Source organism: Mesoplodon mirus (genome assembly GCF_964341445.2).
Source record: "Mesoplodon mirus genome assembly, chromosome: 4".
Classification (NCBI taxonomy): Eukaryota; Metazoa; Chordata; class Mammalia; order Artiodactyla; family Ziphiidae; genus Mesoplodon; species Mesoplodon mirus.
Window position 1 is genome coordinate 31,543,262 of NC_138979.1, and position 19,395 is coordinate 31,562,656.

General features: G+C 46.8%; 1 protein-coding gene across 4 annotated transcripts in view; it reads right to left on the reverse strand.

The window, feature by feature from the left end:
- Nucleotides 1-19,395, reverse strand: part of APBA2 (amyloid beta precursor protein binding family A member 2) — a gene marked incomplete at its 5' end in the record, with an annotated part of 66,860 nt that overhangs the window by 35,264 nt on the left and 12,201 nt on the right. For all 4 annotated transcript variants that reach the window (XM_082618837.1, XM_082618835.1, XM_082618834.1 and 1 more), the window contains 2 exons: nt 8,922-8,958; nt 10,025-10,105. In XM_082618837.1, coding sequence (XP_082474963.1) covers nt 8,922-8,958; nt 10,025-10,105 — 118 coding nt within the window. The remainder of the gene's footprint in view (nt 1-8,921; nt 8,959-10,024; nt 10,106-19,395) is intronic.

A 19,395-nucleotide genomic window follows, 5' to 3' on the forward strand; every position in this document is an offset into this window, starting at 1 on the left:
CCCTTCTGACCAAATCAGTAGCAATGAGCACCCAAAGTGAGCAGATTACAGTCTCTAAGTACGATTTCCCAGGGCTCCTGTTAGAAACAACTTGTCCTAGTCCTGAAGTGAGAGGTGTTTAAGATGAGCCTGCAATATCTAGTCATACCAGAAAGCAAGGAAGCTACCAAAGATGACAGGGGTCATGTTGACAGGACTCGGGAACCAACCTCGGGAGGCTCCTCCCAAAGACAGGACAACCTCAACCCCAATAAGGATAACATCCACGACACAGTGGGACACGCCAACCATGCTTCAATCTTTAGAGGTTGTTAGGGAAACTTATTAACTTAAAATTTTTTAAATAAAGAGAAAGAATCAAGTAGTTAACTAGCTTTTCCTGTATGAACTGTACTCTGGGTAACTGTATATTTGATGAGGGCAAGTTTCTCTGCAGAGGAAAACTCCAGATAATCAAGAAGAAATGAGAAATGATGGAACTAAAACACCATCATTTTGAAACCTCTAATCAATTAATGGATCTAGACAATGATCATTAATGGCTGCTAATATTACAAAGAGAGAAACAAAGAACCAGCATGTGCCTCCTGATGGAAAAACACAATACCTATGAAGGTTGAGTTTTTTTGCCCAAAACAACCAGACTAAATCTGATCAAGCCTCTTTATCTAAACACCCAACATTTTACAGCAATAACCCCAGGAGGATGCAATCAGCAAAATCCAGGCTACAGGGCACTCCATGAAACAAATGATACAGACTCTTCCACAAAAGCAACAACAAAAATATTGTAAATGAGAAAAAAGAGAGATGGATAGAGAACCTATAAAATAAGACACATAAGAGAATGGGACATGTAGCTGATCCCAATGCATGGCCCTTGTCTGGACCCTCATACAGATAAGCACACTGTAATCTGGGGGAAGGCAAACACTGCCTGGGGATTTTTTTTTTTTTTTGCGGTACAAGGGCCTCTCACTGCTGTGGCCTCTCCCATTGCGGAGCACAGGCTCCGGACGCACAGGCCCAGCGGCCATGGCCCACGGGCCCAGCCGCTCCGCGGCATGTGGGATCCTCCCGAACCGGGGCACGAACCCGCGTCCCCCACATCAGCAGGCAGACCCCCAACCACTGCGCCACCAGGGAAGCCCTGCCTGGGGATTTAATGATACAAAGAAATGATTATTTTATTTTAGTTGTGGTAATAGTATTGCAATATCTTTAAACACAAACTTCCTATCTTTTAGAGATACATATTCGAAACATTTAAAGAGGATAGTGAGATCTGAGGTTTGCTTCAGAATAATCTAGGAGAGGGTGGGGATGTAGATGAAGCAAGATTGGCCGTGAGCAGGTCGAAACTGAAGCTGAGGGCACAGAAGTTCATCATAGTATTCTCTCTTCTTTTGTATACGTTTGAAATTTTTTATGATAAAAAATTAAAAAGATGTATCTTCCCCAAAGGCGTCATTTTAAAAGAAATCACTATTCTATAGCATTGTTCCTTGTATTCTACCTATTCAATTAGACAAGAGGAAAAAGTAACAGAAAACAAGAGTGGAAGCAGCAAAAATCATTCTTATTTGCAGATGGCATGACTGTGTACCAAGAAAAACCCAAGAAAACAACTAAAAATCTACTCAAGAAAGAAAAGAATTCATTAAGGCAGTTGTTCCAAATTTAATGTATTAAAAAATCAATAGCTTTCTTTGTAGCCACAATAGTAATATGTTAGAAAAAATAACGAAACAAGAGATAAGATTTATAAAGGGGATAAAACACCAAGGAATAAACTAACAACATGTGTGTTGGATTTTTAAGAAAAAAATTTCATTGATGAAGATAAACAAGCTTGAATAAATGGAAAGATAAGTCCTTTTCTGGCTAAGATTCTATATTGTAAAGCTGACACTTCCCCTATATAGATAAATTTAATGCATGACATGCCAAATTAAAAAACCAATAGGAATTTTTATTGCATAACTAGATAAACTGATTCTAAAGTTTCTACGGAAAAATAAATATGCAAGGGGATCCAGGGAATTTGTGATCAGGAATGATGGTGGCAAGGGGAAGAACTAGCTGTACCAGGGAATAAAATGCAGCATAAATCCAGGAAAGCAAGCAGCCTGGTTCGGGAACCTGAGTGGGCAAATCAGTGTAACAGATCCAGAAACAGCCCTACATGTACATGGCAAATTTCATGTATGATGAAGGCTGCATTTCAAACCAGTGGAAAAAAAGATTCATTGAATAGCTTTGGCACAACTGGTTAGCTGTCTCATTTGAAATGTTAACTTTTCCTGGATCCATATACCAAAATAAATTCCAAATAAATCAAATATTTAATTAATTCAAAATAAAATCATAAAAGCTCTAGAAGAAAACTTTATCTTAAAAATATCTTAGGACTGTGAAGGTCATACTAATCTCAAAAACTCAGTAACCTCAAAGGAAAAAGATGAATACACTTGACTACATAAAATGTTCAGCAAATTTTAAAATCTACAAACAAACAAACAAAAAGAAATTCAAAAGACAACTGTAACCTGGGGGAAACTTGCAATATAAACCAAAGGGCTAATTTCCTTTATATGTAAAGAACAGCACAAATAAATAAGAAACACCAAAAATCTGATAGAGGGATGGGCAAAGGAAATAAACATGCAATGCACAGGGAAAGAAACACCAACAGCTTATAAGCATAGGAAAATGGTATCTGGGATTCACTTCTGATGGAAAATATGCACGTGAAACTACCAAGATACCACTTTCCACCCAGCAGCCTGGGGCTAAGAGCAAACGGGAATGGCACACAGTACAGGTGACCCACATTCTCACACATGATGGAGAGCCATGTGACCTCTCTACCTCTTGGGAAAGCAATCTGGTCATCTTTATCCAAGCAGGTGTGATGCTAACCTGTAACCCCGCTCTATCCAGGAAGTGCTTCTCTAAAACAACTCACACCATGGGACTTCCCTGGTGGCGCAGTGGTTAAGAATCTGCCTTCCAATGCAGGGAACATGGGTTTGAGCCCTGGTCCGGGAAGATCCCACATACCGTGGAGCAACTATGCCCATGTACCACAACTACTGAGCCTGTGCTCTAGAGTCTGTGAGCCACAACTACTGAGGCCTGCGCCCCTAGAGCCCGTGCTCCACAACAAGAGAAGCCACCTCAATGAGAAGCCTGTGCACCGCAATGAAGACTAGCCCGAAACAACTAGAGAAAGTCTGCGCACAGCAACAAAGACCCAATGCGACCAAAAAAAAAAAAAAAAAAGAAAGAAAGAAAAGAAAAGAAGTCAACTCACACCTGATCACAAGCACTCACCCACGAGGCTGCTCAGTGCTGCACAGAGTGGAAACCATGTAAACATCAGTCCAGAGGGGGCTGATTAATACCCCATCCTAGGGCATCGTAGGGCCACGTCACTGACTCCTGTGTTACCACTTGAATAATTAGGTGAAGTTATAGTTGTTGTCTCTACCAAGAAATCTATCAAGAAGTGAAATCTACCAAGAAGTGAGAGAGCTAAGTGCAGACCCATGTGGCCCATATCTATCTTAAGAAAAAGGTCTAAAATCAACTATACTTCAATAAAATATTAAAAAAAAATAAAAAGCTCTATGTATAGTCTTATATATGCCCAGGAAATTTCTGGCAGGATTCACAGGAAATTTAACAACGGCTTCTACTGCAGAGAGCGATTAGGGGTCTGGGATGTGCAGATAGAAAAGGGGAAGGTACCACAGAGATTTCCAGGGTAGAAATCATTTTTCAATCTTATGGCTCTTGGATTGATACAAGCACTATTCACAGAAAGCTTAACAAACCTCTATTCGTGAATAAATGTTCCCATTTAAAAACAGGTCCAAGCCCTATTCATGCTGACCAAATAGAATACTGGAGACAAGATCTCACATGGTTTTGTTTGTTTCTAACAAGGAGAAGTCTTTTTGGTTTTCCTAAGCCCTCTATGGAACGCTCCACTCCCTTCTGACTCCCACCCTCTGGCCAATAGCACCCCGGACCCAGGGGGCCCACGTGTCCACCCAGGCCTGCTCTGGGCTCGGGAGCCCTGCCCGTCACAGGCTGACAAGGAGGAGGTGAGAGCTGCCTTCAACTTAGGAGTCTTATCTGGACAGTTCACCCCAATTGCTTACTTTAAGAGCAAACCAAGACTGAGATCTGAAGTGCCCAGTGTATAAATATAGCCAAGTGGCTTCATCACCACTGTGAGGACCCCTCAGAGAGGGAAGCTGTGAGGTGAGCTCAGCCCGAGGTCTGGAAGTCGGGGGATGAGGCCCCCATGATCTCCCAGCACCCATGGTGGGACATTGACAGGTTCAGACGACAGGGTGTAAGGACCCCTTTAAGGGGCCCTGGATTGGAGGACCAGAGGCATCTGAGCATGAGCCCAGGGTCTTAGTGGGGTGTGGGTGGTCCAGGCCACCACACGGGAGCCTTGGCTGCTGGACCAGGGGGAGAGCAGTGTGACGAACAGAACACCATCTATCAGCCTTTGGTGCTGAAGCTGCTGCTGTGGGGCTCCATTGCCCGAGACCAGCAGCAGCCTTTGGGTTTTAATAAGCACATGTCTGGTTTGATAGAAAAGCTAGACTTTCACATATACTCGTTCAGAAGCAGGTGACCCTCTGGCCCACGTGGACGCATGTTGCCACCTCCACGGCCCGTGGGAGGAAACACCCTGGCGTTCCTGCTACTCCTTGCCGCCTGGGATGCCTCCCCACGGGACGGTGGGAGAGCTCTGTGCAGGGGTCCACCCTCCACAGGTACCCTGCAGTGTCAACCTTCCAAACCAAGAGGGTCCGAGAAGGCCAGCATCTTCCCACAGACGGTGGTCACCGGTTGGGGGGGGGGCTCTTCCTTCAATGACTTGGTGACTCTGAGCCTGAGTGGGGCCAGCAGCTCTGATATCCAGAAGGTTAGCCTCAGTGGACTCCCCAGAACTGGAGCCGTGCATCTTCACCAGGTGAAGGCGCCCCTACTCCTGCTGCACCCGGTGGGCTGCTCGGACAGTACAGCCGGGCGCGGCGAGCTCAGACCCCAGCCCGGTTCCCAGCCCAGATTCCCATCCCGGCTGTGCAGGGACCACTTGACCATGCGCCCTCTCTGAGCCTCGGTTTACTCATCTGTGGCAGCACCGTCCCTGGGGGTTGGTAGGAGGTCACCGAGTCAGCGTGGTTAAGGCATCAGCGTCGTGCCAGGCCCGAGTAGCGCTGACAAGGACTATCTGGCCCATTACTGATGGTGTTGAATGAAGGCGTACTAGGGAGTCAGGAAACCAGCTCGGAGAGGAGGGCGGGCTGTCAAGTACCCAGACGTGCATCCAAGGCCCGGCTCAGCCCTTTGGCAGCCACGGGGCCTCGGAGGAGCCTCACTGCTTCCTAACCTGTGAGTTAGGCTGACGTGAAGGAGATGCACAGGGCCCAGCTCAGGGACTGGCACACACCCTGCACCTGAGACATGTGAAGACAGCATCACTGTAACTGTTAACTATCATCTTTCTTTTTTTTTTTTTTTTGCGGTACGCGGGCCTCTCACTGCTGTGGCCTCTCCCGTTGCAGAGCACAGGCTCCGGATGCACAGGCTCAGCGGCCATGGCTCACGGGCTCAGCCGCTCCACGGCATGTGGGATCCTCCTGGACCGGGGCACGAACCCGCGTCCCCTGCATCGGCAGGCGGACTCTCAACCACTGCGCCACCAGGGAAGCCCCATCTTTCATTATTATTAACAACATAGGATGTGAAGTAAGGCATGAGTTGGGACTGAAGGCTCTCCCTCATCAAGGCTCCAGGAAGGTTTCCCGAAGTGCAGAGTTGGCAGAAGTCCCACTCCTCCTCAAGGTCACAGCGGGTCTTCTCAGCCCTTGACACCTTGGGCCGCAGGACTGAACATGCCCGAAGACTCCCCTGCGCTTGGAATGCGCGCCTGCCAGACGGGGTGTGGCCGACACCGAGGGCATGTCCCCTCCAGCCCCCTCTCCAGACCCGCTCCCCTGCTTCCTGGAAGCCCAGTGGTCCAGGCAACCCTGAGGTTCAGGGTGCAGTCACTGGCACATCTCTGGCCGATAGGAGACAAAGAGGTCATCAGAGACTTTAAGGTTCAACTAAACACTCAAGAGTCATGAGGGCTCCTAAGTTCAACCAGACGTGGGGCTGCTTCCTCAGAGGGAATAAGGCAGGAAGCACAGTCTGTCGGCTGGATTCTTCCCAGAGTCCACGCAGTGTCCACACAGCTGCCCAGGGGCTCGCCTCGAGCACGAGGGTAAGAAACACCCATCAGTGAGGGTGTGTGGAGCCGTCCCAGTGTCCCAGGAGACAACATCTCTTACACTCACTCCATGGGTACGGCTTCCAGGGGCCCCTCGAGGGACACATCCAGTTACAAGGCACCCTCCATGGGAATTCCAAAGCTTTGTACCCCCCAAAGATGCATCTTCCATCGAGACGCAGTCACCATCTTTCCCATCTCTACCACGACTGGTGTGGACTTTTGTCCTTTTCTCTCTGCTTCCTGCCCGGAACAGGGAGTGGCGTCCGGAAGGATACGGACACTGGCTGGGGCTGAAGTGACCCGCCCAAGGAGAAGGCCGATCCCCGTGTCACAAATCCATGGAGCCAGGAGCCAGGAGCCTCTGGACCTCTGTACACAACAAGCTTCCCTGTTTGGACAAGCTCCCAGCAGGTGCATGGAAATGCATTCCTAACTGATCAAGGTGTCTAATTTGGGGGTGGTTTCCCCACATTCATTCCATCCTAGGGTGTTTCATCATTATCTCTTCCTGTTCCTGAGGCAGACTTTTGGTCCTTCAAGTCTTTGTTGAATATGAATCCTCTGCTATGAAGGGGTGTGTGTTTGCTTTAAGATCGCTACGTTTTCATAACAGTCGAAGGGCTTCTCTTCTATAGGACACTCTAAAGTAAGGCGGTCCACACTGGTTTGAGCTGGTCACAAGCAGCCTTAGCCAGTCTGGGTTGGTTGGAGGCTGCTGTTTTGATTTGGTCTAGAACAGTCAGCTGGTACAGAGCGGGGAGTCTTCTGGAAGTCTGATTGCTAGAGGTATGCCTCGGGGCACCCAGGCACAAACTCTGCTTCCTGGTCCCTCCCCCTCCCCTCCTTGCAGATATGAGGCTGATTCAAGCCAGGGGGGCTTCATGTGCAAATCATCCCCCCAGACAGTTTGAGGGAGCCCTGCCCAAATGGCGCCATGAAATATGTTGAAAAGTGAGCTTTGGGACTTCCCTGGAGGTCCAGTGGTTAGGGCTCGGCACTTTCACTGTGGGGGGCCCGGGTTCAATCCCTGGTCGAGGAACTAAGATTCCACAAGCCGCGCGGAGTAGTCAAACAAAACAAAAGAAAAGCGAGCTTCTTGGATCCACAAGAGCCTGCATCACCAGACCAGTGGACTGGCACAGCCCCATCCTGGCATCCTGATCACCAGGGAGACTGGAGCTGGGATGTACCACATCCTCCCCTATGAAGGAGATGCTGGGTCCTGCCAGTCACTGGGTCCTGGAACAACCACACTAGCAGGCTGGATTGGGATCATCATAATCTACTGTGACCTGATGAAAACCAGTGTGATCCAGTCTGAACCAGCTAAAATGTACCCCAAACCACATGTAAACTGCTGAGCGAAATCCATCTGAGCCTACTGGAATTGGTCAAAATGGGGTCAAGCCTATTTGAATTGTGTAATATTGGTTCCGACAGTTCAAAACTGGTTTTTATCCAGCTGGAACAACACCGAGCCAGAATAACATGGAACCAGTTGCAACCGGGTTGAGCCAGTGAATTCACTTTTAACCAGTTTGAGTTGGGCTAGCCTGATTTAAACCAGTCAGTCCCTTGAAAGGGAATTTGAGGGCTTCAGTTTCCCGGGTTTTTTTAGTTCTTTACTAAAAAAGAAAACCAGGGTAGCAAAAGTCTAAGGTCATTTATTTCTGAAGATTAATTTACCTTGCTCACATAAATATTCATAAAAATCAATTACCAGCTTATTGAAAGAATTAAGAAACTTCACATTGTTTATTGTGACCCACTAGCAAGAGCAGGAGGAATCAGCCTCCTGGCAAAGCAAAGATTCTACTTTTTTTTTTTTTTTTTTTTTGCGGTACGCGGGCCTCTCACTGTTGTGGCCCCTCCCGCTGCGGAGCACAGGCTCCGGACGTGCCGGCCCAGCAGCCACGGCTCACGGGCCCAGCCGCTCTGCAGCATGTGGGATCCTACCGGACCGGGGCATGAACCCGTGTCCCCTGCATTGGAAGGCGGGCTCTCAACCACTGCGCCATCAGGGAAGCCCAAGATTCTATTTTTAAGAGGCTCTTTACCGTGTGGTTGGAAGGCATCTTAAAGGAGTTGCCAGGGGTTCCCTGATGCCCTTCAGACAACAGCCAAGCAGGAGTGTTCCCCACACCAAAAGTGACACAGAACAGATCAGCTGGGTTTTTTTTTTAATTGAATGTTAAAATGCTATATTGACCTCCTCAAAAGAGACAGGAGAGTGGAAGGAAATGAAGTCTTTAAAAAAAAAAACTAGCAGTCTAAATTTGGATGCAATTATATCCACCTTAATCAAAAGTGTTAGATCGTAATTAGCAGCTTATACAGAGACATTTCATTCTATTAATTCAATCATCGTGTCATGTGTGAGGCCATTACTGAAAGTGTAATTAAATGGGATGGTTTCCTGTCCCTTAATCAATTGGATCTTCTCCACTCCCATTGAAGACGTGGGGCTGGGCACCTTGCCTTATTGTAGAACTACCTTCCCCTTGAAGGTGTGTTTTCTACACAAGCTTTGTGGGAGAAAACCAAAAGTCAAAGTCCCATTTGCTTTGACATAAAAATATGTCAGCTGCCCCCTAAGAGAGAAAATTCAGTCACTTACCAGCCACAAAACTTGGAAATGATGCCACCTTCTTCGTCTGTTAGGAAATATGAAAACACACACACACAATAGGTTTAAGTAGTTGGCCCATAAGATCTAGGCTAAGATGATTAATTACCATAATTAATGGTGGTGATTAATTATGGTAATTAATTAATTACCATAATTAATTAATCATGACTGGTCTTCCCAAGAAGTCAGCTCCTTACAGCAAACCAGTGTCTTTCCGGCGCCATGATGTTTGGGTGGGGTACATGTAACCAATTCTCATGGAAAACCTGGGGTACAAAAGGCCATCAGCTAAAACCAGGTTAGCATGTCACTGCTGGAAGGAATACACCCAGTGGTTCCCTAACTGGTGCGCATGAGAATTTCCAGGCACATCTTTAAAAGCAAGGAAAGAGATCAGACGCCACTGCATGGGTAGCCACAGTGATTTCATCCAAGTTAGAAAATCTCATCCAAACCATGTTATCCAGAAAAGGGAAATAACTTGCTTAAGGCCTCATTCTAATAACCTCCCCATCATGGAAGTGAAAGTTTACATGGGATTGTTGTTTAAAACCACATTGTTGGTTTAGAACTGTGGTTCTCAACCCAAGTGATTTTTGTCCCCAAGGGGACATACGGCAATTTCTGTAGACATTTTTGGTTGTCACAACTTGGGGAGGAGGGCTGCTACTAGCATCTAGTGGGTAGAGGCCAGGGATGTGTCTAAACACCCTGCAGTGCAAAGAACGGCCCTTCACAACAAAGAAGGGTCTGGCCCCAAATGTCAATGGTGCCACCCTTGAGTAATCCTGTTTTAGAACATGACTGTCAGGTAATGGGATAGAATGAGTTTCTGTCAAATCAGGGAGCACCAATGACCCCCACGCACCAAAGGCAACACATGGGCACACCGTGGTGTGGGTCTGAGTCAACGGGAAAGGGCCTTCCCTTCCTCCTCCCGCAGGGCCACCGGACTTTGCCTGATGGGAACCCCCCTCCCCCAGGCACTGGGTGGGACAAGAACATGGTGGAGAGGGTGAGCCCATGAAGACAGGGTGGGCAGCTCCCACGTCAGGGCCCTGGGCCAGAACTCTCTTCCTTGGAAAAATTACCTCTAGAATGTTGTTATTGTCAACAGGGCCATTGAGATCAGAGCGCTGCTGCTTCCTCGGCTGCTCCAAACCATTGCAAACCTGGAAACCGGGAAGTTAAAGACAAAGATGGTGTTTTCACATGTGAGAAAAAAAAAAAATACAAAAATAAAAAATAAATAAAAATTTAAATAAATAAAAAATAATAAACCAAGACACAAAACTGGAGATACAATATGATACAATTTTGTAAAATGCATGTGTATATACATATGTGTGTGTACATACAGATATAATTTAACTTTTCTGCCAATAATATGTATACTTTTATACTTCTAAAAAGTTATTTGAATCATATTTTCTAATTTCTTGTTTATTATTATTTTTAATTGTGGTAAAATACATATAACAGAAAGTTTGCCATCTTAACCATTCGTAAGTGTACAGTTCAGTGGCATTAAGTACTTTCACATTATTATGCAACGATCACCATCCATCTCCAGAGCTCTTTTCATCTTATAAAACTGAAACTCTGTCCCCGTCAAACACTAACTCCCTATTCCCACCCCACCGCCAGCCCCCGGCAACCACCAGTTCCCCCTATCAAGTTACTCTAAGGAGCGCGTACAAGTGGGGTCATACAAGATTTGTCTTTTTCTGACTGGCTTACTTCACTGAGCATAATGTCCTCAAGGTTCATCCCTGTTGTAGCAGGTGTCAGAATGTTCTTCCATTTTAAGGCTGAACAATATTCCACCATTTATATAGACCACTTTTTGTTTATCCATTCATCAGTCCACGCACACCTGGGTTGCGTCCACCTTTTGGCTGTTGTGAATAATGCTGCTACAAACACCGGTGTACAAATATCTCTCAGAGTTCCTGCTTTCAATTCTTGGGGTATATATATATATATCCAGAAGTAGGACTGCAGGATCATACGGTAATTTTATTTTTTATCTTTTGAGGAACCACCATACTGTTTTCCACAGCAGCTAAGCCATTTTACATTCCCAACAACAGTGTCCAAGGCTTAAAATTATATTTCTAACAAACTTAAATTCTTAGTTCAATGCAAATTCAAAAATCTAAATTCCTTAGTTAATGCAAATTAGTCAATCTACTACTAGAGGAAAAATGCCCCAAGGACATGTCATAAGTCTTCTCTTAAGGAAGACATCAACCCAAAATTCCTCTTACTTCGATGAACAAAATTTAAAGTTTAGGTATATTTTCTCTACTTAGTGCCCTGTACTATCCAGAAGATCTCTCCAGATCCAAGCACTGAAATCACTGTCCAAACCCCAAAGGAGGCTCTGGTGAGCCAGCATCTTAAGTCAAGTTCCAGAACTTTCTGGAAATAAATTATCAAGCAGTAACAATATGATGATGTCAATGACATTAATAAGTTTTATTTACAAATAAATTTATATTATGAACATACATATACATTATACTTACATTTACATTATGTTTATTTATAAATAAGTAACATTATTGATCGCATCCTTTCCCATATGAGATGGATGTGCCCATTCCTGCTTTACAGGTAAGAGGACTGAGGCTCCAGGTGTGGACAGGAATGGCCAGGTACCCACAGGCTCAGGCAGCACAGCCATGTGTCGTGTCTTCCCTGTCCTAGACTGTCACTGTCATGGCCTGTGACTTCATTAGATCTCTGTGCGGGGGTTAGAGAAAAATGAAAAGACCCAGGCCCACCGTCCTAGCCCTGAAGGGAACAGGGGGGTTGTGCACCAGGCAGACCAGGGATTCTAGCTGAGCATCCTCTCCATGACTGCAGGTACCACTGGGCTTCAGAGGCCGCGGGCGTGGAGGGGATGGCTCAGACAGGAGGTGGACAAAGCTGGCTGGGAATTAAGGGCCAGGCAGATTTGTGCCACATCCCAAGAGCAATCTGGCTCACTCAACCCACAGGAAAAAATGAGGCCTTCCCGGAGCAGAGGGGGTGCAGGGCACAGCTGGGGCCAGGAGGGTCAGATGTCTGCTTTGTCCCCTCTTCCTTGCTGGAAGCCCAAAAGACTGCCCCTACCCCCAAAGCTCCGTGAGCCCCCAGACGGCGCCGGTAGGCCCTGACCTGGCTCTGCTGTTCTGGTCTGTCCCGAGGCAGGGCTCTGGGCCCCCCTGCTCCACCCATCACAGCCCTCCTTTCAGGTCTGGCCCCATCCTTCTCCTATCAGGTCTAATCTACCCCCCATGGATCCATGCTACCCAAGCTGAGCAGACAGCGCCCGTTCCTGCAGGGCTGAGCCTGAAGGGGTCACTCCTGCCAGGGTCCCACTGGAGCCAGGCTTCTTCCCGAGCTCCTAATGGGCTCCTGCCACAGCCCTACTGGCTCTGCACCTCCTGCTGTGGACAAGACACACCAGGAAAAACCTCCTGTAATGTCCAAAGGGGTCTCTCACCTCAAAGGGTGCTCCCGTCTGCCTTAAGTAAGGCTCTAATGTGGGACATGCCCCAGACAACCCTCTGCTGTCCTGTACACCTTCCAATTTCAAGATCCACTTAGAGCACATCAGTATTTTACCTTCTTGTTTGTGAAATTTCTAACCTGGTGACTATCCCTAGGCTGAGTTCACAAACTTCACTTCCTGAAGGCCTGCACTGCCTTACAAGGAGCCGAACAGGCACCAGGAATCTCCAAAACCCCCAAAGAAACCAACCAATCAACTGAAAAATGAAAACGGGGTCAACCACACCTAGTACACACTGAGTATTTGTGTCCCCCGCCCCCCACGGCCAAAATTCATCTGTTGAAACCTAACCCCCAGGGCAATGGTATTAGGAGGTGGGCTGCTAGGAGGTGATTAGGATTAGATGAGCTCATGAGGGTGGGGTCCTCATGAATGGGATTAGTGCCCTTATAAAGGGGATCCCAGAGAGCTCCCTTGCCCCCCCTGCCATGTGTGGATGTAAAAGAAGATGGCTATTTAGGGAAGGGGGTTCTCACCAGACACCAAATCTGCCAGCTCCTTGATCTTGGACTTCCAGCCTCCAGAACTAAGAAGTAAATGTCTGTTGTTTCTAAGTCTCCCAGTTTATAGTATTCTGTTTTAGCAGCCCAAAAGTACTAAGATAACATTCCTTCTACAAATGTTACAGATTGGGCTAGAACCTAATTGTCCTGGCAGAAAAAGGACCATCATATGGGGCAACAGACTGTCATCAAGGTGCTGAATACATAGTGGGAAACGGCAACACCAGGACCGCCACTGGCCTTGTGTTGGGTGTCTCTGGCAAGTGGAAGAGGTATCTCTTCTGGGGGACACAGTTTGGGCTTGGCCAGGGGAACCCAGGCTGGAAGTCAGTGCCCTACACCATCCCCCAGACAACTCAGTGTGGGGCCACAGCACATGGTGACCACAGGCAACACAAGGTCTCAGGTCCACATACAAGGGCAGCTTCTCCCCAAAGCTTCCACAGTCTCGACCCTTCCCTCCAGGTCAACATTTTCTCTAACTCCCTATGACCACTCATCACCATGACAACTGCATCTCATAATAAACAGCCGGGGTTGTTTCCAGAGAGGCAGGAGGACGGCTTGTACTGCTTCTCCTTGGGAGAGCCCATCTGGTGCTCAAATTTTCATCTCAAGGGCCAGGGTGGGGGGCTTGGCAGCAGGGGACACAGGATCTGAAATGAACATGGTTAGAGGCCCACATGGATCTTAGAGGGAGATGCTGTTTAAATCCTTTTGTGCCCTCCCCATGGTACAGCAGCCAGGCACACCTCAAAATAAGATGCCAACAGGGATGGGAGGGCCACATCCCTCATCAAGTACCTGTAGTGGGGCATTCTCGGTGCCACCCACTGGAACCCCATCAGCCATTGCTGGGGGGGAGGGGTGAGTGAAACATGTGACCTGAAATATGCTAATGCAGTGGGGACCCCCCGAACCCCACTCCATGGAGCCCAGAGACCAGAGCACGATGTGACGGCACAGGCTGGTCACAAAATGCCAGGACCAGGGACAGCTGTTCAGGGCAGAGATGACTTGCTTGTAAGAAAAATATACTAATTTGAATAAATTGTTCGAATAAATATCTTGGCTCTAGTTAGGGAAACTAAAGCAAGGATTTTTTAACGTATCAATTCTGATTGTGTCTGCTGGATTAAACTGAAAATCTGGCAATATACCCCACATGGCTTCAGATGGAATAACAGCAAACAAGCACACGCCCGCTCACACCATCTGGAACAAAAGCTGCGTGTTTCCGAGCGCTGTCCTGAAAGACAAGCATGTGAGTGACATGGAGGGGAGCTGAGTGAGGGACAGAAAGCATGAACACAAAGCCAAGGAAGCCGTTGGACTGTCCTATCTGCCCCCAGACACAACTCCAAGTCAGAGAAACCCCAAGTGATGCAGAAGTCTTCTCCAGGAGTCATTTCTTGCTCTGTTCTCAAAGGCATCGGTCAGCCCGACTCATCGGACATTCCAGCTCAGGAGGGGCAGCTGGGGCAGCAACACTGAGGATGCTCCCGTGGGGCCAAGCTGAGAGCATAACCCACGGGGCCACTGACGGTCTGATCAGCGCCCTCCAGGTCTTCTCTCAAAGGCCCTCCAATCCATCCCCTGACAAATAGGTGGCTCTGAAAAATGACAATTTTGTTCTTTTTCTCCCATTCCTCTTACGATTCAGGTCACTCTGTGATATTTATCTGCAGGAGGAGGAGAGCTTGGATAAAGTCTTTATTCTTATCATAGTTATCCCTCTGGGGATGATCGCATCTTTTTGAAGCCGATCTCTGGCTTACAAGAATCATAACAAGATGCACTGGGGAAGCCACTCGGGGCCTGGTCTTGTTCTCTGAGACTCGTCCGCTAAAACTTCCTCTGCCACTGCCCCCGGGGCCCCATCACTTCTCCACTCCATCATTCACTCTTTGTTCACAGGGCCCCAGGAAGGGCAGGTGGTACCCGGGGGACTAGCATTTTTGAGCAGAACCAGATTTTTCATTGGCATCTACATTTCCATCCTTCGTCAAGCACTGCCCAGAGTCTGCGTCCACACGGCAGTCCAAGCAGGCACCTGCTCTGTGTCCTGCACCGCCCTGGGCACTGGCATTCAGGACGGGAAGATGCACATAACAAAGGTCTGGGCCCTCGACAGCTTCCCGACCAGGACCGAGGCACAACTCAGGGGTCCTGCTGCCCCAGACTCGTTGGGGTTGGCCAGGGTATCAACAAACACACGGGTCAACTAAAGCCACCCTTGAACAATGGTGCGTCCGAATGCCATGCCATCAAGGCTTCGTTCGGGCTGTTCCTTTTTTTTTCAATTTGAGCGTAACTAGAATCCTGATGCGTTTTTGGTGGGAATGTAAAATGTCTAGCAGCTGTGAAAAGCAGTCTGTGATTCCTCACAAAGTTAAACATTAAATGCTCATGTGACCCGGCAATTCCACTCTGAGGTGTAGACCCAAAGGAGCTGAAAGCAGGTGTCTACACAAAAATGTACAGGGATGGTCATGAGAGCATGATTCACAATAGTCAAAAGGTGGAAACAACCCAAATGTCTGTCAACTGATGAATGGATAAATAAAATGTGGTATATCCATTCAATGGAACATCATTCAGCCATGAAAAGGAATGAGGTTGTGATACATGCTACAACATGGGTGAACCCTGAAAACATCTTGTTAAGTGAAAGAAGCCAGACACAAAGGGCCACATATTATATGATTACATTTAGATGAAATGTCTACAAACAGGCAAATCTATACAGAGAGACCTTGTGTTATTGCATTTCACTTTGCTGTGCTTTGCAGATATTGCATTATTTACAAATTGAAGGTTTGTGGCAACCCTGTGTTGAGTTCATCTATTGTGCCATTTTTCCAGCAGCATTTGCTTACTTTGTGTCTCTGTGTCATGTGCTGGTAAATCATGCAATATTTCAAACTTTTTCATGATTATTATGTTTGTTATGGTGATCAGTGATCTTTGATGTTACTATTGTAACTGTCTGGGGCACCACAGACCACGCCCATATTAGACAATGAACTTAACTGATAAATGTGTGGGTTCTGACTCCTCCATCGACCTCTCTCTCCTTCTTGCCTCTCTATTCCCTGAGACACAACAATACTGAAATTGGGCCAATTAATACCATACAGTGGCCTCCAAATGTTCAAGTGAAAGGAAGAGTTTCATGTCTCTCACTTTAAGTCAAAAACTAATGATTAGGCTTAGTGAAGGCATATGGAAAGCCAAGACAGGCCGAAAGCTAGACCTCTTGCACTAAGGAGCAGCCTAATTGTGAACACAGAGGAAAAGTTCTTGAAGGAAATTAAAAGTGCTACTCCAGTGAACACATGAATGATGAGAAAGTGAAGCAGCCTTACTGCTGATATGGGGAAAGTTGTAGTGATCTGGATAGAAGATCAAACCCAGCCACAACATTCCCTTAAACCAAAGCCTAATCCAGAGCAAGGCCCTAACTCTCTTCAATTCTATGAAGGCTGAGAGCGGTGAGGAAGCTGCAGAAGAAAAACCTGAAGCTAGCAGGCGTTGGTTCATGAGGTTTAAGGAAAGAAGCCGCCTCCGGGACATAAAAGTGCAAGCTGAAGCAGCAAGTGCTGATGTAGAAGCTACAGCAAGTTATCCGGAAGATCTAGCTAAGATCATTAATGAAGGTGGCTACTTTACACTACAACTTTTCAATGTAGACGAAACAGCCTTCTATTGGAAAAATGCCATCTAGGACTTTCATAGCTAGAGAGGAAAAGTCAGTACCTGGCTTCAAAGCTTCAAAGGACAGGCTGACTCTCTTGTTCGGGGCTAACACAGCTGGTGACTTTAAGTTGAAGCCAATGCTCATTTACCATTCCAAAATTCCTAGGGCCCTTAAGAATTATGCTAAATCCACTCTGCCTGTGCTCTCTAACTGGAACAACAAAGCCTGGATGACAGCACATCTATTTACAACATGGTTTACTGGATATTTTAAGCCTACTGTTGAGACCCTACTTCTCAAGAAAAAAAAAGATTTCTTTCAAAATATTACTGCTCACTGACAAAGCACCTGGTCACCCGAGAGCTCTGATGGAGATATAAGAGATTCATGTTGTTTTCATGCCTGCTAAGACAACATCCATGCTGTGGCCCATGGATCAAGAAGGAATTTCAATTTTCAAATCTTATTATTTAAGAAATATTTACATTTTGGAAGGCTACAGCTGCCATAGACAGTGATTCCTCTGATGGATCTGGGCAAAGTAAACTGAAACATTTTGGAAAGGATTCACCATTCTAGATGGTACTAAGAACATTTGTGATTCTTGGAAAGAGGTCAGAATATCGACATTAACAGGAATTTAGAAGAAGTCGATTCCAGCTCTCACGGATGACTTTGAGGGATTCAGACTTCAGTGGAGGAAGTAACTGCAGATGTGGTGGAAACAGTAAGAGAAGTAGAATTAGAAGTGGAGCCTGAAGATGGGGCTGAATTGCTGCACTCTCATGATAAAACTTGAATGGATGAGGAGTTACTTCTTATGGATGAGCAAAGAAAGTGGTTTCTTGAGAAGGAATCTAATCCTGGTGAAGATGCTGTGAAGACTGTTGAAATGACAACAAAGAATTTAGAATATTACATAAACTTAGTCGATAAAGCAGCAGGAGAATTTCAAAACTGGATGGATTGACTCCAGTTTTGAAAGAAATTCTACTGTGGGTAAAATGCTATCAGACAGCATTTCATGAGACAGAGAAATCATTTGTGAAAGGAAGAGTCCATCGATGGGGTAAATTTCACTGTCGTCTCATTTTAAGAAATTGCCGCAGCCAGCCAGCCTTCAGGCACCACCAGCCTGATCAGCCAGCAGCCATCAGCATCGAGGCAAGACCCTCCAGCAGCAAAACAGATTACGACTCCCTGAAGGTTCAGATGATGCTTAGTATTTTTTAGCAATAAAGTACTCTTAAATTAAGGTGTGTACATTGTTTTTTCAGATGTTATTACACACCTGATTGACTACAGTATACCGTAAACATAACTTTTAGATGCACTGAGACATCAAAAAATTTGTGATTTGCTTTATTGAGACATTCACTTTATTGCAGTGGTCTGGAACCAAACCACAGTATCTCAGGGGGTCTGCTTGCACAGGAAGGAAGCTGATTTGTCATTACTGGGGGCTAGAAGGAGGGAGGATTGGGGACTGATACTACCAAATAAGTATGGGGTCTCTTTTTGGGGTGATGAAAATGTTCTGGAACTAAATAGTGGTGGTTGTACAACACTGTGCTAAATGCCATTGAATTGTACACTCTAAAATGGTCAAAATGGTAAATTTCATGCTCTGTGTCTATAGCTAAAATTTTAAAGTAACAGGGAAAGAAAGAGTAAGCAGGGCCCTCGACAGATCTAAAACACACTGCCTCTGCCTTTGATACCCCCTTCAGCTCAGCATTAGACCCCTACTCGAAGGTCACAACAAGCTTATGCAGGACCGGCCCTCCTGAGGGATGCAAAGGTCAACGGGAGGAGGGTGGGCCGGGGGAAGGAGGCAGGCCACCCAGACAGCAGCGGCAGGACCTCAGACACTCCTCCCTCCCGGGCACCAGCCTCGCACCCGGGATGTCACAGTCGTATTCCCTCGTGGGGAAGGAGGGAGCCCCATCACTGCAGGCAGAGCTACCAAAACAGGGAGTGTCATGTTTGATGTAACTCAATTCTCAAAGGAGAAAAGCTCCATGATCCCTTCTGCATCCGTGGCTGGGGGCCAGCAGGCTGCTTTCCCCAGGGGTTCCACCAGCTTGCTACAAACACCCTGGCCCCCGCTAGCTGCAAGGTGAGAAGCCCTGTGTGAGCAGTTTAACGACAGCGACCCTCCAAAGTGAAGAGCGATCTCTTGGCCTTATGGCAGGCTCAGGCCGGGGGCTCCCGGGAGCCCCGAGACCCTCCCTGTTCCCCCAACTGCTCCCCACCCTCAGCCTAGAGCGCACCCCACACATGTTCTGTGACAGCGAGCATGGCATCAGATAAATGGATGACACGAAGGCACCCAGGTCAGAAGAAACCAGATGACCGTGCTAAGTCAGTGTTCGAATTCCAGCTCCAAGGCACTTCCCATGTTTAACTCCCACTTGACTATAGAGACTGCCCTTCCCCGCAGGGAACTGCCAAGACCAGCTCTCTGTTCTCGCAATACGGGAAGGAGTTCTCCATTCCAATCAGTACTATTAGTCCTAAAGAATAAACAACTCAATGGAACTGCCTACGGCTGCCAACACTAAGCCCTATGACCCCTAATTTGAAAGACAAGTTTAACCAGCTAATGTGTAAAGGAGATCCCAACCATCCAGTAAGCTTCTATTAAATCTACCTGCTCATCTGTCATGAATATGCAAAACAGAACATCTGGTTTCC